Consider the following 12241-nt stretch of genomic DNA (forward strand, 5'->3'; position numbering starts at 1 on the left):
CTACTGTGGAGAAATATAAAGCTGCAGATCTTTCTGTAAGATATTTCTAAAGGTATTGATCTTGTTTGTGTTTGGAGCTATACAAGGATCAATTCTGCTGTAGATTTACCAACATGATATTCAATGGTCTACCGACTTCATTAAACGGTTGTGTTATGTAACTTCTATTGATAATTTGATTTAGGACACACCATTGATATTTTTTGTTATGTGCCTTGGTATTACAGTACTCATTTTGCTCATAAAAAAGGCACTTTTGACTCAACATGGAAAAACAGGGACCATGTACAATTGTATCCATTTCAATGAGAGTTTTAACATGTGCATAATCCAAGTTTAATTTATTGCTGAAAGAAATCAAACAAAATAATAACTTCCATTGAAAACTTAGAGATTACTGAAATCCACAATTAAAAAATCCATAAGCACAAAACTTTTGTCTCTGAACAATTTCTTTTTCTTCCCCTACCTACAAAACTTATTTTAAAACGAAAGCCACCAAGCTGTGTTACAATGTTGATGGTTTAAATTGGATGCTGTACTAATGCAGAATCAATGTGTTGTAAGTCTTGGAGTAAGCAAAATTAAAAAGGTGAAAATGTTTTGTGAAACCAAGGATGAAAGTACGTGCACAGTAGTAAGTAAACAAGCTCCACAACAAATTCTATTTTTGTTTTTTTTATATATATCTTAGATAATGTATGTACTTTAAGTCAAAAAACTAATAATTGGATCTTTCCATTTTCAACACTCATATATTTTTATTGCATTTATCAGAAATTTGACACTATAAATGATTAGATGCCTTTTAAATAAATTTATTTCTAAATCTGTAATGACTTAAAGTACATAAAAAACCAAGCAATTTACTTTATGTCATTTTTTATATAATGTGTAAAAAGCAGGAAATCAATAAAAGATGATTGGCAAATATAATTCCCATTAACAGTCACATCATGAATTTAAGTGATATTCTCTGTAAGAATCAGGCAGTGAATGAATCTTGGTAAAAAAAAAACACACAAGTTTTTCCATGAATCTTATTCAAAATGTTATGGCATTCATTTCTTTCTTCAGTATCAGTTACTTGAGGTTAAAATAATATGAAATGCATCGCAATTCTGCCATTAAAGGGAGATAACTCACTTTTCTCCTATTATTCCATGGTTACTTTGAACTCGCTTTTCTGTATCCTCTGACATTTGTAAGATGATGAAAATACCTAGATTCCTATCAAAGTGTAAAATTTTCTTCTTTTTATACCACTGCAAAAAACTTCATCAGGGTTCCAAACCCCAGATGAGAGGTTGGTATTGATTTTTGAGGTTGTGACAGGAACCAATTAATAATTAATTTCCGGTATTAATTGGCCACTTTAATTCTGATTAAGGAGGTAGACCCAGGGTAAGGGACATAACTCTTGAAATTAGTGATATGTTTGTATCATATTCAATTTTACCAAAGCCTATCAAGCTTTCATTTGAAACAGAATGAAATCAGTCCAAATTACTTTGATGCTTAAATGAGATAGATGTAAAAGTGCTGAATAAAAACATTCCAATGATTTGTAAGAGTTGTGTACTTTACCCTAGGTCTACCTCCTTAAAGTCTTATCCTGTGTCAAATGTCTAATTGCAGTCAAAATTCAAGGCTGTATTGAGCTTGATTAGTGTGGTTTGTCTATACTTGCTCCAACTGTTCGGGGTTTTACCTCTGTGGTTGTATCAAGCTACACTCTGCAAAGCATTTTATTTTATTCCCATAAACATTACCTGATCACACACATTCATAGTCCTGAGTGATATCAAGCTTTATCTATAGTCTTTTATTCTCTTTTCTCTAGCCATACTTAACTATGCTAATTAAGATAAGACACCTCATAAATAGGTATTTTATAAATAGTCAATAATACAAGTATAAAATATTTCTTGTTTAATTTGTCTTGATGTTTTTTTGGCATAAATTTTCCATCAGATGTAAGCAGGGTTTATTTCTAACAGAAGCTGGTATCTGATATTGTACTTGTCTGTAATGTTATGCAATCATTGGGAATGAGGATGGACAGTTAATCAATATTGGGGGCTACAGAGGCCAGAATGAAGGGAAACTCTGAAAATGGTACTATAGATAGAGGCTGGTATTAGGGGATCTCTCCGAACTGTTACAGAGGCCAGAATGAAGGGAAACTCTGAAAATGGTACCACAGATAGAGGCTGGTATTAGGGGTTCTCTCCAAACTGTTACAGAGGTCAAAATGAAGGGAAACTCTGAAAATGGTACCACAGATAGAGGCTGGTATTAGGGGATCTCTCCGAACTGTTACAGAGGCCAGAATGAAGGGAAACTCTGAAAATGGTACCACAGATAGAGGCTGGTATTAGGGGTTCTCTCCAAACTGTTACAGAGGCCAGAATGAAGGGAAACTCTGAAAATGTTACTATTGATAGAAGCATCTTCAAACTGTTACAGAGACCAAAATGATGGGAACTCTTAATAGTTTTATCGATATAGAGTGGTATTAGGGATTCTATCCATAGCACGGAGGCCAGAATGAGGGGAACTCTTAATAGTGCTTTTGATATAGACTGGTATTAGGGTGTCTCATCTTAACACCACCTGGAGCAGAATAAGAACTCTTACTGGTGCTTTAAGACAAAATGTGGTATTAGGGTTTCATTACATCTTTTTGAAGGGCCAAGAGCAGAATGTAATGGTGCTATAGGTAAAGGCTGGTAGTAGCTTTGGTCTCTCCATACATTTACAGAGGCCAGAATTAGGAGAACTTATAATAGTTCTACAAGGCAGAGCCTGGTATTATGGGTTCCTTACATACTTCTTTAGAGGCCAAGAGCAGATCTTCTAATGGTGTTATAGATATAAGCTATATTAGCTTGGGTCTCTCCATTCTTTTACAGAGGCCAGAATGAGGGGTACTCTTAATGTTGCTCTTGATATAGGCTGTTATCAGGGGTTCAACAGTAGCTGATCCAAAGAATCACTTGGGGGAGGCCCACTAGGGACCACAAAAAATCTTTTATATTCACATTTAAATGCACATATTTACACACAAAAATATGCAATTTTCATTTTTGCAAATTGATATGGGGGCCATAGCCCCCATTTTGGATCCATCAATGGTCCATTCTCTACATTCAAATGTACCGTTACTATTACAGTGGCCAGAATCAAGGAAACTCTAATTAGTGTTATGATGCAGGATAGTATAAGGAGTTCTCTTTACATATTCCTGTAGAAGACAAATGTAGAAGAACCCTTAATGCAGTGGGGTCAAATAATTTGAAATTTTTCATATTAAATACTAGAATCAGAATTGGAGAAAGTAGTTCAAGAGTAATTTTTTATACAATTTTCTGTTTGGAATGAATGTCTCATGGACATTGTCTATATGTCCCCGTTCTACAGTGCTTTGAAATCACTTTATAATGATGCTTGATATGTTGGCATTGCTCCAATCAACAAAACTCTATGCTTTTGTTACTTTTAATAACAGGGTGTATTTCTCTTGAACACTGTTTCTTTAAATGTTGCCAAATTGAAGAAAGCTTTTCATTAGTTACATGCACGTGCTGTTTATTTCCGAATTTAATGCAGTCATACCCCAGTTTGGGTGAGTTCCAGATCTCTCAGAGTTTTCTACTTTGTTTCAATGTTCAACCAAATTCATTTGAACAATTCCATATGTTTCAAAACAAATGCTTTTATGTTGTTCTGCTTTCATCTGTTCCAGGTGATTTTAAGTAGTACTCCAGCTAAGAATCATGCAAAATGTGATTCATGGTTGGAAAGCCTACATATTTTTTTTTGATATTCTGTTTATAATGCTATAGTAAACAGAAATTATCATGTGGTTTTTCATATAACCTTTGTTCTTAGGAGATAAAAATTATACACTGTAGAATTTAAAATTATGGAAGGTAACTCTGTAAATTACACTAAAATATAATGGATTCTGTTGGATTTTTAGTGTAGATTATCTCCTAAGAGCAGACAGAGTGGAATGATAGACCCATTGAACTACTCAAAAATAAAGACATGTAGCCCTGGGTGTATCACATATTACAGAATTTGCATGATTCTTACTGAGACTGCTACTTAATTAAATTTACAACAGGATCTTATACAAAAAATAGTACAAAAACAGGTGTATCAGATCAGCTGTTGTTTTCTAGTTTCATCTGGTGGAAATATTTTTGGAGATAAAATTAAATAAAGTTACATATTTAATAAACAATTAATTTTAGAATGCAAGACTGAAAATCTTAAGAATCATATCACATTTAAAGTGCCAAACCTGCACCAGTCTTGCAGTTTCCAGAATCTTGAAAGAGCGGCAAGCTTTTATTGAAATAAACAAAGACAGAGGGATATATGTTAGAAGAAATAAATAAGTCATTCAGACCAAGAAAAACAGGACATCTGCTAATTACTGTATACTGTACTTCAGTTTATTTTGTACAAACCAAACTGTGAATGAGTAATCAAGGGAACCAAGATTCTAGTGGAAGTCAAAAGATTGTAATCCAGAGATAAAGACCAGACATGGAAAACAGACATACACAACCAAGAACATAAAGTAACTAAAATCATACATACAAAGTAACAAAAGTAAATGACCAACTCGTACTCCACTAAAGTATAAACTGGAAACCTGTCCATACCAGACACTTTTTAAAATCCCTTCATATCAACATGCATTATAAACCTGAGTAAACAAAAGACCTGTCTAAAGTAAACAAAATCAAAGGGATTTGGTTAAGACAGGTTTTGCTATATGTGTAAATTACCTATGTTTATTTTTATTACTTGGTTGAAGTTATAAATAACTTTTCTAAACAATAAATGACTGTGATTTAAAAAAAAGTATTAGATAAGTAGTTGGGGGATTTGTCATTGCTCTATATTAATAATAATTCTAAAATCTTTATTTCAAGAGGGTTACACAGTTAGTTTACTGAGGCCCTCACACACAAAACTAAAACTAATAAAACCAAAAAAAAAGAAAACACAAAAAAAAAAAATACACAACACACAAACAAAAGCTGATTTGACACAGTATCAAAGCACTTTAAGATAATACAATACCAAACATTGAAAACAGCAACAATTTTCTCTTTTATGATACTCTATTCAGAAGTCTTCAGGTACTTCTTTTTATTGGTTTTGAATGAGTTATCAGTGGTTTGATTTCGTAAATGTTTGGGTAACTTATTCCACAAGACAGACTCAGAATATACTGTGGAAGTACTATTGTTCGTGGGGTACCAATTTTCATGGTTTTTGTGGGTAGGCAAACCCACAAAATTTGGTTCCCAACAAATAGAAGATTCCCATTAATGTGTAATCTGAAAACTCCAAAACTATGAATTTAAGAATCCCTGAACTTAAGTACTATCACAGTATGAATGAATCTGTGAACGTTTAGTTCTAATTTTTGGGATTATCAAGTTTCCTTGTTCAACATTTCTTAGTGAATAAGGTTTATTTAGTGAAACATAATTAATTTTTCATAATATTGTTGTACCATATTTAGTTTCAGAACTGTCTCTTATGTTATGAATAAATTGTCTTGTGTTTAGTATATCTTCAGAAGACTAGACTAACCTAACTATTATTAACTGATACATAATGGAATTGGTGCTATTCACTGGTGATAAAGAATCTTGGCATCTTTACTGTGTACAGTTCTGTAATTGAATGAACATGTCATTCCTCACATTAATTCTGTCTCCGTAGACTTATAATAATAGATTCTTATTCAGACAGAAGGGGTGCCAGCCAGGGTTCCTCAGAAAAGCTAGGACATTATTTGCCATTTTTTGTCAATTGTACACATGAAAATGACAAATTTTCTAATAAAAAGGTGGGGGGGTGGGGGGTGGGGGGGGGGGCAACCCACAGCATCCACCTCTGGATTTGCTAGTTTGTGATAAAGATTCTTCTTTATTTTACCCCCAATTTTCTTAGCCTGATAATGCTTGCATTGTAGATGTCTTTTTAGTTAATTCAGACAAAGGTTTAAAGTCAATTTCTCTTGGGACTACTTCTTATGGAACCTTTATAATCACTTTTTCTCTTCTCTTTCAAAATAGATTATAGCACAGGCATATAATCAATAGAGTGATTTTAAACCAAAACTTTACTAATGATGCAGACTGATTTAATACTTATTTAATTTTACAGCATCACTTTTAATGATGCTGGATTGTTGGGGATGGTTGGGGTTGGTTGAGGATGGTTGGGGTTGTTTGGGGATGGTTGAGGATGGTTTGGGTTGGTTGAGGATGGTTGGGTTGGTTTGGGATGGTTGGGGTTGAAATAAATGAATTTGCTTGACACATTTGCTAGACCATACATAACTTACATCAACCCAAAAATAATTGTGAATAATAGTAAAAATCTTTATTCTGCAGTCTGCATGTAAGTGCGTCCTACAATAATACTGTCAATCCAAAAGTTATTGCATGGATTATTACACTGATAAAAACAAAAACTTCAGAATTTACAGTACTAGTAATTTTTCCTGCAATGACGTTTTTGTTATTGCCCCTGGGACAGAAGGACATGGTACTGGTTTGCATTTGTCCATCTGTCCATTCATCCTTCCCTCCTTCCGTCTGTCCATTCATCCCGCCATCCATACGTCTGTCCATCCATCCCACCATCCATCCGCCTGTCCATCCATCCTTCCTTCCGTCTGTCTGTCCATCCATCCATCCATCCATCCATCCATCCGTCTGTCCAACTGTCTGTAAGGTTTCATTGATGTTACTCCTCTGAAACTGCTTGGTTCTTAGTAGTAGGTGTGCACACTGCACCATCATTTTGATTTAGTGAACTTTGCTGGAGTTATGGGACTTAGACTGTTTTAACCCTGCTTTAACAATAGAAGACCTTGTGGAAGCAACTCCTCTGAATCTTTTTGTATTTAATATCATGTACTGTTATGAAATGTAGTTGTTAATGTATTATTAAATCATTATTTTAATTTCAGCTTCGACTGGGGAGTTCAGCCGACACTCCAGAGGTTGCTGATCTTGTTCTGACAAGATTATGTCCTGCCATCCATCGTGTGATAGATGATGGACTGAAACCTCATCTAACAGGGGTCCAGGTATTTGGACGTGTACAGGTGACGTCATGGAAACTTGCAGAGGCTTCTGTAGAACAAGGTAGGGCCATGTTTATTTGTCCTTTAATGATTCACAATGTTCACTATGGGTAGGTAGGGTGGGAAATTGTTATAACCTCACTAGTAAAGATTAATCAAGGGAACCAAGGTTATAGCGGTAATCAAAAGAATGTAATCCAGGGACATAGACCAGACATGAAAAACAGACATACACAACAAAGAACATAAAGTAACTAAAATCATACATACAAAGTGACGAAAGCAAATGAGCAACTTGGACTCTACTAAAAAGTGGGAGCATGGACCAGGTGCACTAGTAGGGTAGGCATCCTCTGCTTTTCTTGTAAAGTCAAGGTATATAGGTTACAGACCACCAATTCAACCAATGAGCATTTGGAACGTACGCAAAAATAGTCTTACGCAGAAATTACCCCTGTTCCTCATAGTGCTGTGAAAAAAGTTCTCATCTTATTTAAAAAATTGAAACAGTTTCTGAAAGGAAAAACATTTCTGTACATTTTATAGGTGCATTTTGCTTCTTGTGATGTGAAGCCTAATCTCCATAATGATTTTTAAATATACCCCTATCTTGTGAAAACACTGGGATTTCCCATGCTATTTATAGACCCTTCACTTCCGGTGACCAGTACTGCACTGCAAGTCTGCTAACCCCACATGCCATTCTGAGGATTGTGAGCTGACATATGTAGAATCATGCTGATATATAGTCCTCTGCAGGTTAAAGTTAAGGTAAAGTCCAGAGAAGCCATTGAATATTGTGAAATTAGCATAGAAGCCTATAGAAAGTGGAATTAGTGGTTTTTAGCCTATAGTGATTGGGGGTGGGGGGTGTGCGTGTCCATCCTTTTGTTACACAGAGGGGGACCCATCTCCTATCCATTGTTCCTCTTACTCTGATGAATGGAATTAATGAAACTTTCACAGAATCTTTATTACATAATCCCATTGTGCACCTTCTATTTTAAATTTTGATCCAAATCAATTTTGGTCAGGGTTTCAATTAGCAAAATAATTTGTCAATTATGAATGTGATGACATGGAGGGACCTACTCTTATCCATTTCTACTCCTACTCTTATCCATTACTTCTACTACATCGCTGAATGGAAATAATTGAAAATTTTGCAGAATCTTTATGAAATATTCCCATTGTGCACCTCCTATTTCAGATTTGGCTCTAAATCAATTTGGGGTTTCACATATCAAAACATAGACTGTGTCATTTATGAATATGAGGACATGTGGGCTCATTCCTATCTGTTACTTCTCCTACATAGCTAAATGAATGATATTTTCAAAATAAATTAATTATATTGTGCACCTCCTATTTTAAATTTTGCTCTCAATTAATTTCGGGGTTTCACATAGCAAAACATGGACTTTTTTATTTATCAATATGGTGATATGGGGGATCCATTATTCCTTAGATATTGAAGCCAGAGGACAAGTCTATAAATGATATTGATCCCCTCTTTCTATCAACTTGAAATTGTTTAGTTCTCAATTATAAAATTGATGATTTTAATAAATTATATTATTACAATGTACTATAATGATTTAGTACTAGTGTTTTTATTTTTTCAGAAGGTCTTTATGTAAATACAGTTAAAATTAATGTTTTCTACTTTAAATCTAAGATGATACAAAGGAAATCAATAAATTGACAAAAGAGCTATATTTTATGGTTGTATGATTTATGAATGAATTTATTGATAAGGCCACATCAAGTTAATTTATAGATTCTCATCCACCAGCAACTACAAAAATGGGACGGATTGGAGGATTTAATTTTTACTTTTTATTTTTCCAAGATTTGTATAATTTTGTTCCCGCTGATGAGAATTCATTGAAGAACTCGTGGAAATGTGTACTTTCAGTTGTGTATAATTATAATGCACATACTTATAATGCGACTTAAAAACAAAAACCATCCTGAGATCTGCCGAAAAATATCAAGATATTATATAAACATACACCACGTTACTCGTTTTTCGACTAGAAGTCTATTGTATTTGTATAAAAAGAGTGGTGACCGGATAAGGACATAAAAGAAATCTGGAAATTTGAACCACCATAAAAAAATCAAAAATAAAAAAAATTGGGTGAGCCCTTTGATACAAACCTATCACTGATTTCAAGAGTTATGTCCCATCCCCTAGGTCTACCTCCATAAGTTGCTCTTAGGATGTCTTAAGGCTAGAGGGAGATTCTAGTTACTGGCCCCAGGCGAATAAGTAAACTTGGTCATTTTGGTTAGAACTGTTATATTTTAGAGTAAAGAATAGAAAAAAATGTGTTTGTGGTAGATGTATAAAAAGGACAAGTTAAAAATAAGTCAGTTTGAATGTCATTGGTTTTAAGGAGTAATCATGGTACTACATGTACATGTATTTACCAAATTTTTATTAAATTGATAAATAGAAAGTTTTACCAGTACTTTTAAAGACTAATCAAGGGAACCAAGATTCTAGTGGAACTCAGAAGAATGTAATTCTGGTACAAAGACCAGACATGGAAAACAGACATACACAACAAAGAACATAAATTAACTAGAATAATACATACAAATTAACAAAAAGCATATGAGCAACTCGGACTTAACTAAAACTTGGAGCATGAACCAGGTGCACAACATGGAACATAATAAAACCAAAATAATTTGTATAAAGCATCAAAAGTAAATGAGCAATTCAAGCTCCACCTAAAACTAGGAGCATGGACCAGGTGCACCGGTAGGGTAGGCATCCCCTTCTTTTCTAGAAACATAAGAGCATCATTAGAGAAGTTGGGTATTTGATATTTCTTTGTCTTTCACTTTTATTCACAGTGACCACCATAGTCTTACCTCATTTTTACCTTTTTTTATTCAGATATTGTTGTTTATTATATAGATAGCAGTGATTTACCCAATGTTTTCTGTGTAAAAAAAAATTATATAATTCACACTGTGAAATAAATTCTGTAATTTCACTGTGGGACTTTCTCCCACCAAAATGTCACAAAGCATCACTAATATTCTGTTGTACATAAAATTTAAAATTTATGTTGAAAATAACACCAAATAATGAAGGAAATTTATGTATTAAAAAGGATAATCAATTAGTTATTGTGAATAATCAAAATATGATCACTGGTTAAATCTAGGCATTATTCAGCACTCTTGATCATATTTTGGTTATTTACTCTTTCCAATTAATTATCCTATTATCATTTAACATCTGGCAGGATATTGATCTTATAATTGACAGTTACTTGAAGAACACATTGATTAGGGATACATACTATGATGATTTATGCAAATGTCAATTATTTTTGTAAGATAAATGAAAACAGTCTAGGAAATAATACATAATGTACAAAATGATGACTTGCATACAAGGTAGTGGGGCTTTTCAGTCTATTTAACTAATCTATCACACCTACTCAGATGGATCCAGAAATTTTAAAAGGGGGTTTCCAGAGGAGTTTCAGAAAAAAAGGGTGTTAAATGTTATTATTCTCATCCTTTTACCCAAATTTTGCAGAACATTAAAAAAATCAAAAAGAGAGAAGGGGGTTTTGATTGCTAGAACCTTCTCCCTAGAACTGTTACTGCACGCCTCAAGGTTTCCCTTGCAAAAAAGTGTTTAGGATCATATCATCATTTAACTTAACACCATAAGAAATTTGGTGCTTATGTTTTTCATACACATGGAATTTGTGCTGTTTTTTTCTAACATAAAGTCTATCTGTAAGAAGTGTTTTTTTTCTCCTTTAATACAACTTATATGTATATATGTGATGTAGGATATAATCCTGTCAGATGTAGGATATAATCCTGTCAGAACTACTTTTCATTTAAATAATGTTCTACAAAATGAATAGAATTCCACTTGATTTCTTCAGAGTCAAAGTAAATGTCGTGTTTTTTATGATACTTTTTTCTTTATACCTAAAAACCTGATTAAAAAGACTGAGTAAAAAACCAGAGTAAAAAGACTGAATAAAAAACCTGATCAAATAGACTGAATAAAAAACCTGATTAAAAAGACTGATTAAAAAACCTGATTAAAAAGACCGATTAAAAAAAACTGAACGTAAAATTTCAGTAGGAATACTACAAAATAAGGAGTTGAGAATTTCATAAATTTACATACAATACCAATTTTGATTGAACTCTTAACAATGACAAAGATAGTGCTCCAACTTCATCATATCTAATTCAGAGTATCTTTACTTGTTTATATTATAAAATACCATTTATACCGAGCATTGCATGCTAGGCTAATGATAAATGTTCAGTTAAACTGGAATAGGTATCAGACAGGCCTACAGGTTGGGGAAGCTAAATCAAAATGAAAGTAGCCTTTAAATTTATATAAAATCAAAATATGCCTTTCAAAAACCAAGAAAAAATAAAAAAAAGAATTAATTACAGTATCTAGATCTGAAAAAAAAATGGACAACCATTTATCTATCCTATCTCACCCCTTTCAGTCATTGTCCCTTTTCCAATGCCAGAAAAGTGTATAAGTGCAATGCTCGGTTGTAGGCTGTGCCTTACTCATATTATTAATTCTAATGTTGTTTACATCTTTTATAGGTCCTTATACTAGAGCCATCCATGACCTTGTACAACAGTTAAAAGGTCACACAGGGCTGGTATCCCATAGCAACAAGTTTGATGCTTTTGTGTTTGGTTTATTGAAGTAAGTTGATGTAAATCTCGATTTACTCCCCCTACGAAGAAAAGGAGGGTATACTGTTCTACCCTAGTCCGTGATTATGTATGTATGTGTTTCTGTGTGTCTGTAACATTTATTTCAGTCACAATTTTTATTCGTAGCAATTACTAATCACAGTGGCTTGAAATTTTAACAAATTCTTCCTGTATGTATGCCATATGGTAAGATTTATTTTCAGACAAATTTGACAAGTTTCTGATTACCGAGGGCATTGTTTATTTTATGACTATATTATTGAAAGTTGAAATTTCACCACAGCAACTGCTCATTACATTGGCTTGAAATTTTGACACATTTTTTCTGTAGGTATATATATATGGGATATATTTTAAAAAAAAATCAAGATC

General features: G+C 33.4%; 1 protein-coding gene across 1 annotated transcript in view; it reads left to right on the forward strand.

Annotated features, from left to right (window-relative positions):
- The window catches only part of LOC148596644 (uncharacterized), a 42622-nt gene that overhangs the window by 23488 nt on the left and 6893 nt on the right, over positions 1-12241 (forward strand). The window contains exons 5-6 of the mRNA XM_088562871.1: positions 7013-7190; positions 11753-11858. Of these exons, the coding sequence (XP_088418997.1) occupies positions 7013-7190; positions 11753-11858 (284 nt within the window). The remainder of the gene's footprint in view (positions 1-7012; positions 7191-11752; positions 11859-12241) is intronic.

Source organism: Perna viridis, chromosome 15 (genome assembly GCF_037379345.1).
Source record: "Perna viridis isolate PV_CMFRI_1.1 ecotype Kerala chromosome 15, ASM3737934v1, whole genome shotgun sequence".
NCBI lineage: Eukaryota > Metazoa > Mollusca > Bivalvia > Mytilida > Mytilidae > Perna > Perna viridis.